General features: G+C 41.3%; 1 protein-coding gene across 1 annotated transcript in view; it reads left to right on the top strand.

Annotated features, from left to right (window-relative positions):
- The first annotated feature begins 2991 nt into the window (after positions 1-2991).
- The window catches only part of esyt2a (extended synaptotagmin-like protein 2a), a 76761-nt gene continuing 60885 nt past the window's right edge, over positions 2992-18867 (top strand). The window contains 2 exon segments of the mRNA XM_078287532.1: positions 2992-3122; positions 4657-5065. Coding sequence (XP_078143658.1) covers positions 4664-5065 — 402 coding nt within the window. The 5' untranslated portion in view covers positions 2992-3122; positions 4657-4663.

Raw genomic sequence — 18867 nt, 5'->3', positions numbered from 1 at the left:
CAGAGTATCGGTCACCTCTTTTTCTCTGGGGGAAGACTGACATATTACTGAAACATTTCCAGACGCCCGAGGGGGAATTTTAAACAGTGGCTTTGGTTTTGAACTCTTGAGTAAAAAGCCTTCCCTCTCGGTCTGTCCCGGCTCTTAATTCTTCAGCCGGCACTTCTCAGTTCTACATGAAGGGTCCGGAGACACGGGATATTTGTTACGCCGTGGCTTTGAACATCGCTCTAGTCGCTCCTCCTCCTCGCCCCTCCCTTCCTCATCATTACTCAGCCCTGCACAGGATTTTCGTGAGGCGACCATAAACTCTGACGCTCATCACCCGCTGTGGACATGAATAACATGAAGAATACATTTCTCTGTCATGAAAGGATTATGTGCAGCGGTGGAAAAAGTACTCAAATCCTTTACTTAAGCAAAAGTAGCAATACATTAAAAGTAAAACTCCTGCGTTCAAAAGTTTACTTCAATAAAAGTCTAGAAGTTTTAGCAGTAAAATGAACTGAAGTATCAAAAGTAAAAGTCCTCATACTTTCAGAGTGTTAAATTATTGAAGCATGAACCTGTCAGAAGTATTTTAATGTTGTCGGTCTAACTGCTCCAGATACTGTTGGGCAGTTTAAACTCTAACAATGCAACATATTTTACGAGCTTATCGTATGTTTTGCATGTAAAACCTTATTCTGCAAAGTAACTAGTAACTCCAGCCGGCAGATAAATGTAGTGGAGGAAAAAGAACAAGATTTCCCTCTGAGATGTAGAGGAGGAAAAGTAGAAAGTCTCACAAGATGGAAATACTCAAGTAAAGTGTCAGTACCTAAAACTGTACTTAAGTGCAGTACTTGAGTAAATGTACTTAGCTACTTTCCCCCTCTGGTTATGTGACAACAGCAGGAACTGAACACGCCATTTTCACATGTCGTCATGTGAAAAGGTTAGCTAACGGTTAAGTTTAGGTAAATAAAACAACTTTGGTTAAGGTTAGAGTTAAGGTTTTGGACAACTAAAACTGTTTGGTTAAGATTAGGGTTTGTCTTTAAAGGAAAACTCCTTATATATCATCAGTTTGTGGAGTTATCTTGTGATGAAGTGTTGTCATTTTTTGTTGGACCCACTTTCCCTCAACCTGCCTCGTCTACTTCTGCTTCAGTTACTGATCTGCTGCGTTTCCCAGAACGACCCGCGCCCCTTACTCATATTTTCAATTTTTCAATTTTCAATTCCCTGCTCCTGTGGGTGGAGAAACTGGTCTCTCTCCTCTTCTACGATGGATTTCTCCCTGTATGATTGTTGAACGTCTCTCGGTGCAAAATGGCGGCTCTAGAAAGAAGCCCTCGCTCTTTGATTCTGAGGGACTGACGCCAAAACCTGACGTTCACCGCTGAGGTTTTACATCCTGAAACATTTTCTCATATCAAACTCCACTGGAGCTGTGCTGGGAAATCACCTGGTCTGTGTTTGCTCATGTTTATTCTACTGCCTCTTTAATGCAATGTTGTATTTTCCATGAGGACGTTTTATAGGAGTGTGACGGTTCAAAGATCGCTCTCCACACACACACACACACACACACACACACACACACACACACACACACACACTCCACTGGAAGACAGAAGTGTGTGTTGCATGCCACAGTCTCAAGGCTGTGATGACATCTAGTGGAGAACTGAGCACAGTGCAGCGTCTGTTCATGTTACTGCCGTTTCATGCGGTTCATTTTGTATAATCATACATCGCAGGTGAAATTATTGATGTTAAAACATTCAGCCGACGCTCTTATCCAGTGTGAATTACAGTGAGCTCAACAGTGTGAATTACAGTGAGCTCAACAGTGTGAATTACAGTGAGCTCAACAGTGTGAATTACAGTGAGCTCAACAGTGTGAATTACAGTGAGCTCAACAGCAGAATAAGCTTCAATTCCTGGACTAACAACGTTACAAGCAGCCGAGAGTAAGGAGGTCAAAGGTCAAAGTCATATTATACAGAAATATGAAAATATTCTGGAAAATGCACTAAACACATTCTCTTTTCTTTTCTTTTCTTTTCTTCACACACAAGTTTGTTCAGCTCCATTCTATTCTATTCCATTCAATTCTTACCTGGCTCTATCCAGCTCTATTCTATTCTATTCTATTCTATTGTCGCCTAGGTTTATCCACACCTATTCTATTCTATTCTTACCTGGGTCTATCCAGCTCTTTTCTATTCTATTCTATTCTATTCTATTTTATTCTCGCCTGGGTTTATCCACATCTGTTATTTTCTATTGTATTCTCGGCTGTGTTTATCCAACTCTATTCTATCCTATCCTATTCTATTCTATTTTTACATTACCTTAATTTTTTTTATCTTACTACCTCTTCTCTTTATTATCTTCTGTACTTATTTTTCCCTGGTACTGTTCTGCCAGTTGCTGCTGTGGCACCCGAATTTCCCCACGGGGATTAATAAAGTGATATCTTATCTTATCTTATCTTATCTTATCTTATCTTATTCTATTCTTACCTGGGTGTATCCAACTCTCTTCTCTTCTCTTCTCTTCTCTTCTCTTCTCTTCTCTTCTCTTCTCTTCTCTTCTCTTCTCTTCTGGGTTCATCCAGCTCTATTCTATTCTATTCTATTCTATTCTATTCTATTCTATTCTATTCTATTCTTACCTTATCTTACCTTACCTTACCGTACCTTACCTTACCTTACCTTACCTTACCTTACCTGACCTGACCTGAAAAGACTTTCTTCTACTCTATCCATACTTATAGATACTGTTTCCACCACCAGGTGGCGCCCTGCTCTCCCGGTGTGTTTCTGTTTTCATATCTCTCTCTCTCTCTCTCTCTCTCTCTCTCTCTCTCTCTCTCTCTCTCTCTCTCTCTCTCTCTCCCTCTCCCTCACTCTCTCTCACTCTCTCTCTCTCTCTCTGGCGGAGGCTGATGACAGTTTCCTGCAGGCTGACTGGCCGCTTCAGAGCAGGATGTACTGAAGGGGAAAAGGATTACTACACTTACAACCTACAACTGGTCGGAGTAGACGCCATGCAGCGGACGGGACTAGTACAGTGAATTTTACTGTATTTTTATTTTTTCAAGGAAGGACGAATGTCGCAGGCGGACACTGGTGAGTTGTTTGCACACGGGGAGACGGACAGGGAAAGAAGTTGTTGTTTTCGGTGGTGTTTGGTTTTACGCAGTGCTGGTGAAGTCCTAGCCCCGATACGTGTCGTTCTGTCTGGTGTGGAGAGAACGTCACGACAGACTCCGTTCAGGAAATCAGGCAGTTTAATGTTGCCTTGCTTATCGGCGAAGGTACATGCCACACAAAATATGACTCAAGACATTTTTTAAATCGGTAGTAGATACTCTTCAATTCGGCACACATGCAAGCATTTCAACAGCTCTCATTTCAATAAAATCTCAACTTTTCGAATTGGTTCACGCCGCTCGGTGCCGCCCACGACGTTGTGTTTTGGTGGAAGAAGATTGCGTGAAAAACAGTCGAAGCACTTCTTAAAGTTCAAATGTTGTTGAAATAAGTGTCGGCATGTGTTTTGGATATATGCCGAATTGGAAAGTGTCTGCTACCGTTTCGTATATGATCTTAAGTCATCTTCTACCAGGTACGTACCTTTGCCAATAAGCAAGGTAACAATAAACTGGCAGATTTTTGAATGGAGTTTCGTGTCTCCATACAAGAGAGTAGTCCTTGAGATGACAGCTCAGCCTGCAGTCTGTATGGATATGAATACACGCTGTGTAAAGGACATGTTTTATTTAAGCTACAGATTCCTCCATATAGGCCTAGTCTTTCGCTCCACTTTGGAACTTTGTAGAATTCAAAAAGATAACGGCAACATATATTCATCAATATGGGTGTTATTTTGAAACTACTGAACGTTCTATTCTGGCACTATGTTGTGATTTAAATGTATTTTGATCATAGGTTTCACTGTTACCTCCCTACACAATCTATACTAAATCCAAACTTACTATAAAAAATCTTCCTCCTTAGGATAAAATCCTAACAAGTAGGGGTCTTTGGTCTAATGTGGATCTACTTGATTTAATTAGTCATCTGCCACCAACTGTTTACTACCTGCAAGTTGCAGAAGGGGAAATGCTGCAACATGGGGCCTCTGGTTAAATCTGCTGTGGTATTACTACAGGATTTTACTGTGGAATAACTTTTTGACCTCCAGTAGCCGCATGATAAAGGGTTATTATACTGTTCTTCTTCATGAGGGACTGGTTACTAGTTACAGTTTGGTAAATAAAGGGAAACATGGGGGTTGCAACATGGGAGGGAAACAATGCAGCCATTCAGTGTAAACATTGACTGGAAAATCACTATAGGCTATTCCTATAATATTCTTATAGAGTCTTATGGTATGTCTGTGGTGCTCAATAGTAAATTTGTAGTGACTTTATCATGCTTGATGGTATTTATCTCTTAGAGTATTACTATAGGATTTTCTGTGGTAGAATCTTTCGACCTTTGACCTATGATATTTCATAGTTTCTGTGTGATAAATGTATAGTATCGTTCTTAATTTTATTATAGGACTATCAGACTAGCTACAGTTTTGGTAATGGAAAGAAAACAGTACAGTACACTGATATTTACAGTAAACATCTGCCCAAAATTGTCTTTTCAGAGGGGAAATGAGTAACAGTGGAGTGCAAGGAGCCGGGTCCGGGGCGGCGGGTTCGATGGGACCGGGTGTCGGGACAAACGGGCCCGCCGGCGTCCCAGGCAGTCCGGTGAGCTCCACGGTCGTCCCGCCGCTCGCCCCGGAGCTGGACGAGGAGCCGCAGTCCTCCCTGGCGGACGTCACCCAGATGTGGATTAAATTTGCCAAGACGTTCGCCGTCATCTTCCCCATCTACATCTTGGGATACTTTGAGTTCAGCTTCAGCTGGGTCCTGATCGGACTCGCCATGTTTTTCTGGTGGAGGAAAAACCACGGCAGTAAGAACTACAGGATAAACCGTGCCTTAGCATTCCTGGAGCATGAGGAGAAGGCAGTGAGGCAAAGTGTGCCTACTTCTGAGCTGCCACCATGGGTAAGTCCTGTATAATGATTACAACACTGTTATTCCCACTATTTATTATTATCTGTCCAAAATGTTGCACTCTAACCGGACTCTATCTCAAGTTTCACCATCCATTTTGACTGTTGTACCAGCTAAAAACATTGTTAGACTAGAATAGGATCTCCAGATTACTGCTAGATCTGAACAATTAATTGGAAAAAAAAAAATCTCAATATGAATTTATGCAATTTCCAAATCGTAGAGGCTACAATTAATTGCTTAAGAGAGAGAGGCGTCCAAACTGGATTTCTAAAGAAGGTGTTTTAGTCTATCTTTGGTCCATTAATCAAGTACAATACTGATTAAAAACCTTTCATCATTCTCAAACTCAGTAAATCCTGCACACTGACATCTCTTTTTTTTCAACAATTTTAAAGTTCTAAAAATGTATGACAAGAAAAACTTTAAATCCCAATTGCAATAATCTGTCAAATAATCGCAATTATATTTTTTGTCAATATCTTTCAGCTCTAATTACTGCTGCTTGCATGCCAAAGTGTCTGGCAGAGATAACTGACTCACCAGCCACAGCCAAAATCTACTGGTGTTTGTTTAACCCCTAGTTTTCCTGCATTTCTATACGGTAAACATGCACTAGTGGAGATAGGTTCCCAGGATTAGCACCATTTACTGTCTTTCTACAAAACAAAGTACATCGCAGAACACACCCTCATGCATTTGTTTTCCACATTTAACCAAATCAAAGGACTGCACCGGCACTCTGTAATTTCCCCATTTGGGTTCGCGGTCAGCCTTTCCAGACTCCTGCATGTGAGGCTTTGAAACTGCTCTGGAAGCTGCAGCTCCACAGAGACATTTCTTCAGACATGTAGCGTTTGAAAATGGTGACATACGCCTTCTCGCTTTGTCACGCAATTTCATGTTGTCATTGCGATGGTGAAACACAAGCATTTTTTGGGCAATGTAGATGACGCTGCTCCCAACAACAAATTGAGACACAGTGTCAAAGATCTATAAAATACTTCCTGGCAACTAGATACTCCAAAGTGGCTAAAGCAGCAATGCGAGGCAACTCCTTGGGCGCTGTTGCACACCAGTTGCCCCAAAAGTTGCACTGTCTGTCACTACCTTTCTCTGGAAGTTACCAACTCTGCATTGCTTCCTAGAAGACATTTTTCCACTGGTCCAATGGTGCTTGAACTAGAGACACTGATAAGGTGACACTAATAGCAACAAGGGATAAAGAGAGCAACACCTCTGACACATGATACTCTATTTTAATGCTCAGTTCAAAGAAAACTTTAATTGCTCGTTCAGGAGGGCCGCATAAATAGCCATCGGAAAGGTCACTCATCCTGCGCTTTTGTTGACTTTTTTGAATGTATTTATGTAGCCTTTATTTTACCAGGAAGTCCCATGGAGATTCAAAATCTCTTTTCCGAGGGAGACCTGGCCAAGAAATGGCAGCAGAGGTTACACAATAAAACATACAATACCGTAAGAAAATACAAAAATAGTGAAATATACAAAAAAGATCTCAATTTAGATCAGAAACAGGAGCACACATCACACATAAGACTGTGGATGATTTGTTTGAGCTGATTTAGGGGAAATAAAACGGTCGAGCTGGAGCTTTGACTGGAGATCGTTCCAAAATAATCAAAAGGCTTTTTCACAGTTGTGATTCTGGGAACTTTAAGGAGAATGCAGGACTGTGATCTTAGACTAGAGGCATCGCTGGACTGCTGGACTTCACACAAGCTCCCCCACCAGTTACAGCATCGAATCTGCGCCGGGGCTCATTTTGATCATTTCAATCCTCCGATCCGCCCGGAGGAGTTGGGAGTCCTCGCTGAATAATTTACACACGGCCTTGTAGCCGAGGGGGCTCTCAAGGCTGCTTTTGTTTTAGCGGGATAGTCATCAAACCTGTTCTGATTTTCACTTTCTAGGCTATATTTATACCCGGTCAGTCCTCCCGTCCGCAGGCTTCTCCGATAAGAAACCGGTGTGGGAAGGCGGAGGCAGATCCACATGCCTGTCATTCCCTGCCTCCGTCCAGTCGTACCCAGCTCCGCACATGTGGCGGGCTCTGAGCTGAGCGTTGGGCGTGTGCGTACAGGACGTGTGCGTACAGGACGTGTGCGTACAGGACGTGCTCGTTGGCTCGTCCCAGCCAACTCAGCAGATGAGTTACATTAGCCTGTGGTGGCACCGTTCCATAAGAGCGCAGTGATTCCCCTAAACCTTTTTTTTTTTGCAGCAGGGGAACGGAGGGAAAGCTGTGGCTCGGGGGTTCAGTTCCGTTTCTGGCTTTCAACCCGACAACACTTCGTATTTGGATGGATGCTAATGTTGTGGTTTAATGACACATTTTCCACTCGTTTCCCTGGAAATGTTTGTTTTCAGAGAGCACCAGATGATTAGATAATGTTGTTTTTTTAAGTCTCGCCACCATGGTACCATCTAACTGTCTGTCTGTCTGTCTGTCTGTAGTAGATGATCAGATCAGATTAGATTTTGGAGCTCCTTGCTGCATACATTTGCATATTAATAAGGAAAAACTGATTTTCTTGAAACTACTATAACTCCTTAATGCTTTAAGATACGGAGTTCATATTAATATCACTCATGTTTTAAGAGAAGACAAGTATGTTGACAGAAATATTTGATAATTAATGCATTAATTACATGAATTAACAACCTCATTAGCACAACTGGATATGTTTAATACATGGTGATCATGGCGGGACATTAGACTCAAGTGCCTCTTGTTTCTGAATGTTGGCAGAGCTTCCACAGCCACACTGGCAGGGAACAAAGCATCATTTAAGGTCCTATTCTATTCTAAAAATCTAGTGAGGTTGTAAAATAGTGAAAGTTGGCAGTGAATTTTGGATATACCTGCTCTTGTGATGTGTAGGTGAAAAAGTTTGTTTCCTGCTCTGATTGTCAGGTTTTTCTATAGTAGGAATACTGCTAACCGCCTACACTAACTAAAAATTGAGGTGGAAAATTAAGCTGAATTCTGGTCAGAAAATGATTTTTTTTTTGTCTCCTGGCCTCAGTACTTGGTATGTCTAAAGATTCACAGAACTTTCTCTATTTTAGCAGCCAGCAACATGTTTAGAATAGAGTAGGACTCCAGATGATGGCTGGTCACCTGCCAACAAAGTGATTGGTAGAGTAGACTAACTGAATAAATAAAGGGCAAACACTGCAACAGAGTGTTGAGTTAGTTAGAAACCGCAGCATGATGACTCAGGGACTCCTGTAAGCATCTAATCTTCACTTTGAGTTTTGCAAATCATGTAGGCCTAGGTCAATGGCAGAGGCGGAGTAGATAAAGTATCTGTGTGGAAGGACAGGAACAAACTGTCAGCTGAGTCTCTTTCAGGGGTCAAAGTTCGCTGCTGATTGCTTGGCAGCGTTGTTCATTATCTGAAGGATATGCTAATCCTTTCACATCCTTTCTCTAATTTGTTGAGTCCACTCAGTTTCCCTTTAATCAGGCAAACAAAGCGTTGTCAACCGACATTGTTCGATTTACACTTTCATTTAACTTTTATCTAACCAGCGAACCCAAATACGCATCATCAAGACAAATGATAATGATAGTTGCAGATAAACAACACAATAAACATGTAAGCTGCTCAGTAGGCTCACTGTCTCTGTGCCTATAGCAAAGCATCAGCAAAGCTTTTTGTTTGCATCCGGCCCAGAATTGTTGCTCAGTATATTATATATATATGTATTTCTCAAGGTCTCTCTGATGATGGCCTTGTTTATATGATGCTCTATGATTTGGGGGTGGGGGTGGGGGTGGGGGGGCAGTTGGCTGGCTGACATCCAACCATCCACTCAGCTTCCCATAGATTTTACATGATCAATAACACAAAACATTTCCACTGCAAGGAAGCCTCATCCTCGCTGATGTGTTGAAAGCAGAGTTCCTACGCAGATCTGAAAAGTCTAGAAAAGTCTGGATGATGAATTGTGTGATTTCCAGGAATGGGAAACCTTGGTAGTTGGTATATTGAAAAATCTTGTTTAGTACCAAATGTACATATATAGCAACACATTTTATATAGTTGTAGACCCAATGTCAGTTGTGCATCATATGGAACACCGACAGAAATCTCCAAATCCAGACAAGCAAAGTGGAAAATGTGCCAGGTTCCTTGTGACCAGCTGCACCAGTTCACTCAGCAGCGCTGTGTTCAAAACAACCAGCTTCTCCAAATGCTTCACAGAACTGGAATGTGTAAAGATGACTCAGACATTGACCTCAAGTCCTCCCAGACAGAGGTGTGTGTTCAAAAGAATGAAATTTGTACCTTGAAAGGCTAAGTCATGTGACAGTGCTACAGGGGGAAACTGGCCTCCTTTTAACATAAAACTTAGTCCAGGCATTCAGAATCAGAAACACTTTATGCAAGTCGAATTCTCGATAATTTCAGCCATTATTTCTGGCGTACGATTTCTTCTTCTTCTTCTTCTTCTTCTTCTTCTTCTTCTTCTTCTTCTTGCTAAATCATAAAGTGACGGATTGCAAATTCTGGACCTTATACACTTGTGTTTGAGGCATCAGTGACTTCAGCAAATTTCATAATCCTGTGTGACCGAGTTTCAGGTTGTGGGGTATTTCACTGTTCGTTTCACTCTAGAACACTGGAACAGTCAAGTTTAGAAAATTATATAACTGTAAAAGATAACTGTAACGCAGCCAGACCAGGAAAATTCAAAGTTCAAAAATATTATATTGATTCATCGCATAGACATACTGATACCTAGGGCTGAACGATTCTGAAAAAATATCTAATTGCGATTATTTTGACTGATATTGCAATTGCGATATGATTTGCGATATTAGAGGGAATGTTAATTTTTACATCATTATTCTCATTTTCATTGAAAAACGTATTAAAATGATTATGGTGTGATTTTTGCGGGGATCTGTACCAAACAAAGATGTTTTCTTAAGTCTGTAGAATATGATGTGTAGCCAGGACATCTCTGCAGCACGACAGTATTTAATTTAAAATGGTATTTTGACACACATTTCGCCTTTAACAAATATTGTGCCTCCTGCGATTTGAAAATTGCAGCAGGCCATATTGTGATTTCGATAAAATTTCGATTAATTGTTCAGCCCTACTGATACCTTTCACAGTATTTACTGAAGCACATTGTACAAGGACCTCAAATACAGTGCAAAGGGACATAAGACATAAGACACACAGTAGACTAGATATCACTGTGTATACCTACATACACTCAGTGTCTATACATTCCAGCACGTGCATAATGACACAGTAGATCCACTGCGGATGTGACACACATTCTCAACAAAGCAACAGGTAAGGCCAGTCATGTCTTTGAATGTCTTGCAGCTACAGATCGGTTAGCTGTGCAAAGACAAGCCCATAGCTATACGTTACAGATCTATTATCCCAGCCAGTCGTGACTTCATCACCTGCCAGCCATGAAGAGACTGTGATCATCAGACACAGAAATGCAGATTTTGGTGGAGAGCCCATAGCCTCCTCCAGGCTCGCTCTCTCAGCAAAATATGTGTGGAATGAGGCTTGATGGGCGGTGTGGGCTGCAGCTCATAGTTAGCAGGCCAGGAATGCCTGAAGTAATGGTACAGTGTTGTCTCTCCAGACAAAACTGACAGTGCAAGACTCCCTTATTGATGTCAGGCAAAAAAGACACACCTGTAAAAAGTGTTGTTTTTTTTGTTTAAAGGCCCTGACACACCAATGTCGGGCCGTCGGTAAGCGTCTGTGCCCCTAGTTTTTGCGGTGTGTCCCGCACCGTTGGCACTAGTCGGACCCTGTCGCCGGCTTTTTGGCCGATGTTGAATCGGCGGCGGAGCCCGTCGGTGAGAGAGATCACTCTGATTGGCACGAGAAGAGAAACGGAAGTGACGAAAGCAAAAGCAAACGACGAAGTCAAGAGGGCACACACAGAAGGCTCTTCTCCAAAGACCGAGGGCTGACAACGCCAGCGCCATTTGCAACTTCTTATCAGACATATTCTCGATTAGAAGTAGCGAAACCGTCTGTGATGAGCAAGAGTGGTGTGAAAATGGTACGCTGCTTTGTTTATGGTTTGTATATTCACAGTCCTAGGTCTTCCGGTTTCCCTTTTTGAATGACGAATACAGACTACCGCCACCTGCTGGTACGGAGAGTTATTTCCCCTCACGCAGGCGCAGAACGTACGTGCTAGTTGGCCGTTGGCTGTAGTCTTTGCGGTGTGTTCAAGTGCAACTTTTTGGACCAGACACAGGCGACGTGAGGCGACGCAACGGTCGGCCTTCGTCGCCGCTGGTTCTCTGATGTCGGTTTGGTCTGTCAGGGCATTAAGGAAGGAAGAAAAGAGTGCTTGTTTTCTCATTGTTGCCAAGGTGTATTTGAACTCAACCAGGGGTCATGAAACTCACTTGAAATATAAATAACCGTATAAACTTTCAAATCAACTAAGAAAAGGAAACGTATGAGAATTGCAAACCAAAGACGGTCTGAGGCCCTCCGTTGTGATAGCAAAAGTTACTAACCTTTATTTTTCATTGGCAATCTGAAAAGTTGAACATAATTTGTGCCTCAGTCCCTCTTTGCTTTTTAATAGTTTCTTGTAGTTCCCATTCACAAGGAGCTGCTGATTGGACATTTCTGGTACCAAGCCCTCCTAAATCTTTGGTCTTTTCTAACATGAGAATTAAAATAATGTGGGGGGTTTTCCTGCTGCAGAAGCCATATTTTGTCTGTCCTATATCTTCATGCAGTCTCTATCTCAGTGTATCCATCCATGGTTATTTGATTGCCATATAATCCTTTGATCCATATCAGCCGGAAAATGAAAGTTTATGACGGACTGAGTGAAGATAAGCAGACAGCGTAGGAATCATATGGGAAACCTTTTAAGCTGATACTGTGATTAGCAATGCATGGGATAAGTTATAATTGATTTTGTAATGTAGAATTTGTCATATAATGTTCATATGAGATTCAGCACATGATTAATGCATAAATTACAGTATCAGTCCAAAATTGTGTAAGAGAATAGGGATTCAAAGCTAATTGAGGACCAGGGTCAGAAATCACTATAGCTACTAGCCACCAGCCGCTAGTCACTATTCACTAGCCTCTGGTCACTAGCCACCAGCCTCTAGTCACTAGCCTCTACGCACTAGCCACCAGGCTCAAGCCACCAGCCTCTAGTTACCAGCCTCTAGCTACTAGCCACCAGCCTCTTGTCACTAGCCACCAGCCTCTAGTCACTAGCCACCAGCCTCTGGTCACTAGCCACCAGCCTCTGGTCACTAGCCACCAGCCTCTAGTCACTAGCCTCTACTCACTAGCCACCAGGCTCAAGCCACCAGCCTCTAGTTACCAGCCTCTAGCTACTAGCCACCAGCCTCTTGTCACTAGCCACCAGCCTCTAGCCACTAGCCACCAGCCTCTAGCCACTAGCCACCAGCCTCTTGTCACTAGCCACCAGCCTCTAGCCACTAGCCACCAGCCATTGGAATATGAGTCAGGAAGAGAAAGGCAATTTTATTTGATGAGAGGGGTGCGGAGGGGAGGGACTGTTAAAAAATCTGATGGGTTTTATTCAAAATGTATTAGAAATGTATATTTACGCCTACTAGTGCAGCATGATGTCACCATGAGAGATATGGGAGTATAATGGGAGTTCATTTCATGGGGACTTTAAGTTAAAACATGAAAATCACCAAGTTGGAGTCACAAGTTTATCATCTGACAACGACGATATGTGAAGTTGAGGGCAACAAACGCCATCCTGGGTCGCTGCCAGGTACGTAAGCATGCTGCCTGGGGGTGGTGGGGTGGGGTGGGGTGTGTGTGTGTGTGTGTGTGTGGGGGGGGTTATTGTGAAATGGCAGCAACAGCAGCATTAGTGAGAAGGAATGAGGTCAGGCTGGTAAACAAATGGTGTAGAAGTTCAACACAGGCTACAGGATGTAGGCCACAGGTTTAGAGTGCAAAACCACAGTTATGCTGAAAAAAAAAGAGAAACATGCCGGGGCACAATAGCTGATATTTAAGTATCAGAGGAAGAAACTGTTAAAGTACACTGATACTGAGAGTGGAAATGTTTTGACTGGCAGTGGTTTCTATGGGAGTGATAGCTTCCCACTGCAGCACTAGAGAAGGAGTGACCTGTGTGGCAAGTTCTGGTGTGCAGCAAAATCTGAGGTTTATTTCTTATTTATTTAAACTTTATTTAACCAGGTAAAGTCTCATTGAGATTTTGCAAGAGAGACCGGGCCGAGGCAGCAGCATTTAAACACACATAAAGTTACAGATAATACAACAAAGAAAGATAACTTGCAAAACGAGGGCTTGGAGCCAAAGGGGCGTAAGTGCGTTATAGAGAGCCAAAACAAATTTTGATCAAACTTGGATCAGCTGCCGTTACCACATACTAAGCACAATATTTTAACTTTTTGTGTTATCAGATTGAGCATTACTATAAAAACAATACTGCTACAGTTTAAATTGAATTATATTTGTTAACTTTTTTAAAAATGGCAAAAGAGTGAAATACGCCTTTTTGGCACGAACATTGTCCCAATACAGCCATGCAGAATATGGCCGTATGTAAGTAAACAATTGTAAAACACATTCATTTTAATACAAATCTAGCAATTACACTTCAATCAACACTGAAATATAAAACAAGATCAGAATGAATATCTTTATCTTGAAGTAATGCTCAGCAACTTTCACCAAGGCCTTTAAAACTGTAGCTACATGGAACATATCAAATTGATTGATACTTTTTTTCTGTTAAAAACGTTCAATAAACCTTTTTAATAAACCTCTATAGACATAAGAAACTACTTTTGATTCTAAACTACTACTTTTTTTTTCTTTTGCCAGTATAATACATTTTTGTATGTGTCCCAGGACACATCACTTATTGATGTGTCCTGGGACATTCAAAGACCTGTAAAACTCCTCATAACACTGAGGGAGAACTTCAGCTACCAGCAGTCTTACTACCAGAGCTCATCTTGACCAGTTCACACTCCTAACATTATAAAATAACATTTTGAACCTATAGACCTAACTATTTCATGGGAATATTAACATATTTACATTCATCTAATATTGACCTAGAATATTAATTAGGATATGAATAGGATACTAAAAATTATGTAATCATGCTGCCATGCTAGCATTATTTACGTCAGCATGCATTTTGAGTTTTGAGTTGTTCAGTGTCAAAAGTGGGGTTTTGCTTGGTGTCAAAAGGGCGTAAGTGCAGTTACGCCCTTTTGACAGCAAACAAAACCCTACTTTTACTGTTACGGCTTTCAGTTTTTGTTTAATTAAAACTTATGGGTCATGATTTCAGTGTCCTTTTGGCACTGAAAAGATCTCACTGAGACCTTTCAATTGATATATAATACTCATATTCGCCCCAAATCGAACTTACTTTGGCTCCAAGCCCTCGAAAATAGAAACATAAAACTATATCATGTCAAATACAAATTAAGTGCAATAAAATTTGGATTGGGGGTTTTAAGAACAAACAATTTAGAGACAGCCACAGTTCCCTATTGAGTGTGTTTCCAAGTCTTTTAAAGGTTTTTTAGAGTGCTGTGGTTGTACTGGGCGTGAATGTGTGTAAGTGTGTGAATGTGAAACAGGGCGGTGCTGGAATAGAGCAGGCATAACTCAGCAAAACCCTTCCCTCGATAACTAAAGGTTACAACAACAGGACTGTGAATGTTTTGACTCTCAATCATCAGCTATCTAAAGGACAAATGTGGCAAGCTACTACGACCACAGTATAACTGTTGGCAAATTTCTCTTCCTCTCTCTGTCTCTCTTTCTGTTTCTTCCCTCTCTCTCTCTCTCTCTCTCTCTCTGACTGGTATGACATGGCATGGGTGGGGCCTTCCCCCTCTTTTTGATGTGCCAAAGGGCGGGGCACTCCTCCATAGCAGAGAATGGAAACAATGTGGAGGAACAGAAGGGCCTTGTGCTGCTCCGCTCTGCTTTTACCAGCGTCCCAACATCAGATCTGAGCCTGGCCCAACCTATAATAATCACAATCACATGTGTTTTAGTTGTAAATCTTCAAGGTAAATCTCCAACCTCTACCAAATCACCGGGTAAAACTTTCTTACCTTGCTTTTTGTTGCTTTTACTGTTGATTTTTTCCTTTTTAAAGCACTTTGTAACTGTTTTGAAAAGTGCTATATAGCTGCTATACAACTGCTACAAGTAAATGATGATTAAAAACCAAAGAAAACACACTTAGGAAGAAAAGAGCACAGCAGTGTCGGGTAAAAACTGAAGTGTTTGGGCAGAGCAAATGTATTCTGCATTGTTGTTACCGGCATGGGTTAGGCAACTGGCAAGTGTTACTCTGATGCTGATGTGAAGTGACTCGAGGCCGACTAGACTCGCCTTCCACTCTGAAACCACCAGCCGTCCGCCCACTGGGGACACCCCGGGCTTAAAAACATGCGCGCCCTGTGACAAGCTGTCCCACCTTGCCTCAACAAGGTGGTGACGGCTCTGCTGGTAGCTGGTGAGACGCTCTGTCTAGTCAACACACACACACACACACACACACACACACATTACTCACTGGGTAATGTGAGTGTGGCAAGTGTGTGAGGAATCTAACAACACACACACACATAGATACACACAGAGCAAGTCAGAGACACATCATGGTATCTGCAGGATCCACAAAGTCTAAACATGTCTTAAAGAATCTGCATTTAAGGCCTTAAAAAGTATTAAAATGCCTTAAATACAGTTATAAGAAGAGTTATTTTTCACCATGTAAGGACGGGTTTATTTTTTAATGTGGTTTCATTTTGATGCAGATATGAAATTAGATGGTGTGAGTGGGACCTGCAGTAGTGTTGGTTTTATTTTCTTATGTTGTTTTACAAGTTGCTCACATTAAGTTTGTCCACTCAAATAGGCAAATATGAATAATTAAAAGAGCAGAGTTAATACAATATACCAAACGTTTCGTTTTCATTGCATCTTCTTTAGTCAACATAGTTGGAATTAATGTCCCTAAACATTTAATTTCTTAGTGTCCTTTTTCTTTCACTGCTCATTTACTGAACAGTTTCAGAACTTTCATCAGATATGTTCTATCAGTAATAGTCTGCTTTTGCCAGCTTTTTGTTTCTTTATTTCAGTTGTTAAATTGGTCTTAAAGTCATTCCAGGTATTGTTGAAAAGATCTTAAAAAGTCTTACATTTGGCCTTCTGAAACCTGCAGATAGCCTAAACATTGAACAGTAAGTCACAAGTGTTCAACACCAACACACCTATAATGTACACACCGCTGAGGCAGTAAGTCAAGTCAGCACTCTCACTAACTAAACAAGGACCTGGCACTGACAGGTGACTGGGCTCTGCTGCTGCAAAATACTCACTTTCACTTCAATTTATTCAACTTGTAGCTCAAATGTAGCCAATATCGCTAATATCAGTATTGTCACATTTTTGTATTGCAATGTATTGAGTTTCGATATATCGTCCCATCCCTAATAAATGATACCTTTTATAAATGGTGCTATAGATTCAGGTACTGCTGTTACGGTCTTGACATTAACTCATAATATGCATGCAAGACTTGGCCTTTCCCAGCAAGCGTTTGATGGACAGGAGGAGGCCGAGGTTAACGTGAACCCAAACAAGCACAATATTTTCATAATAATATATTACGGCACGGTAAAAAAATCATATTAAAACAGCTTTGGAAATTTACGGAAGAGGATTAGGGCCAGATGTGAGATTAAAGACAGAATTCTGAGATTAGAGTCAGAATTCTGAGATTAAAGTCAGAATTCTGAGATTAGAGTCAGAATTCTGAGTTTGAAGTCAGAATTCTGAGGAAAAAGTCAGAATTCTGAGATTAGAGTCAGAATTCTGAGATTAAAGTCAGAATTCTGAGATTAGAGTCAGAATTATGAGTTTGAAGTCAGAATTCTGAGATTAGAGTCAGAATTCTGAGATTAAAGTCAGAATTCTGAGATTAGAGTCAGAATTCTGAGATTAAAGTGAGAATTCTGAGATTAAAGTCAGAATTCTGAGGAAAAAGTCAGAATTCTGAGTTCTGTCTTCACAAACCAATTTCACAAAACGATGCAGGCAGCAGCTGTGGACGACTAGAGACATCATCTCAGCTGTTGTATCGACAGCTATCCACTGTCCAAATGCTGCCTCTGTACTGTCATCAGACCCTCAGCACAATGGGACACTCAAATTTCCTAGGTTGATTATCTCTCTCTCTCTCTCTCTCTCTCTCTCTCTCTCTCTCTCTCTCTCTCTCTCTCTCTCTCTCTCTCTCTCTCTCTCTCTCTCTCTCTACAAACCTAAATATAGACTGAGGCATGGAACAACTGTCTTGTCACTTACTGCAGGTTTCCTTTTCCTACACCTTTCAACACCCACCGTTATCTCCTCTCCCGCCTCCTCTAGTCTTCCACAAAAACGCTGAATGAGCAGTTTTTTTGTTTTCGTTGTTTTTTTGCTGTCAGGTTGGAAGGAAGAGTCACTTTCTGCCGACCTCATGCACTGCTGTTGACAGCGGCTGGACATCAATACAAAAGACTCTCCTTGACAGATTGCACAGTTTAAAAGTCAACCCTAGCATTACTTTCATTCATCTCTAGCATTAATTACCCTTCTTTCCCATACACACACACACACTCACGTGGCATGCCTTGGTTTGGAGGTGGGGCTGAAGGGGAGGTCAGGATCCCTAGTCAGGATTCAAACAGCTGTTGCATGGTTTGACTGACTCCCACCTCACTGACTCTACACACACACACACACACACACACACACACACATAACCATAAGATGCTGATGGGAAATGTGGTCTTAATGTGGAGAAACACTAGAACTAACAATACCACTGGTGTGAGATAGAGGAGACCAATCATCTCGATCATAGTCTCATTTATGTATGGTAATCCGAGTTGTGGCCAAGTCCCAAGTCAGTCTCAAGTCTTGAGGCACAAGTCTCAAATCTCAGTCAAAGTCTAAATGTAGATTGCCAAGTCAAGTCCATGTCATTAATGTCAAGTCTAAATGTAGAACGTCAAGTCAGAACAAATCAAGAGTCCAGTATCAATTTAATATCTTAAAGAAAACTAAATATCTAGGACTTTTCAATGCAATATGGTTTTAATAGGATAAAAACGTGGTAAGAGCATCATGAGTTTGATTTCTATAATCAGTTTCAACTTCAATAAATTCAATCATTCCATACAAATTCAGAAAACAGAATTTAAATTCAGTCGTCCGCTGGAACAAATCTCATCACTTTCAATCTAAGTCATTTACACAAACACAAGATCTCAAGTCAAGACTTTAGAAACCTTTTCAAGTCATCAAAGTACAAGTCAGAGTCAAGTCCCAAGTCACCAGAACCCAAGTCAAGTCAAGTCTCAAGTCTTCTCTTCATGCATCAAGTCAAGTCTCAAGCTATTAAAATTTTGACTCGAGTCTAAGTCATCTGACTTGTTGCACTTTTAACATTTACCAATCTGATACAGGATCTGATGCAACTAGACATTGTGTAGTTACTTCAGATCCTATACCTTAATACTATACTGTACTATACTATACTATACCTTACAATACTATACTATACTATACTATACTTTACCTTTATACTTTACCTTGTGCTATTAAACTAGTCTGAGCTCCATACATAGAAACCTGGCTTGGCTGTTAGAGGAAAGGCCGGTGGGTAAAGTGAGTATGCCATTTGGATTATCTCTCTTC

Source organism: Centroberyx gerrardi, chromosome 13 (genome assembly GCF_048128805.1).
Source record: "Centroberyx gerrardi isolate f3 chromosome 13, fCenGer3.hap1.cur.20231027, whole genome shotgun sequence".
Lineage (NCBI taxonomy): Eukaryota > Metazoa > Chordata > Actinopteri > Beryciformes > Berycidae > Centroberyx > Centroberyx gerrardi.
Note: the sequence above shows the minus strand (reverse complement) of the source record. Positions and strands in the feature narration are given on the sequence as shown.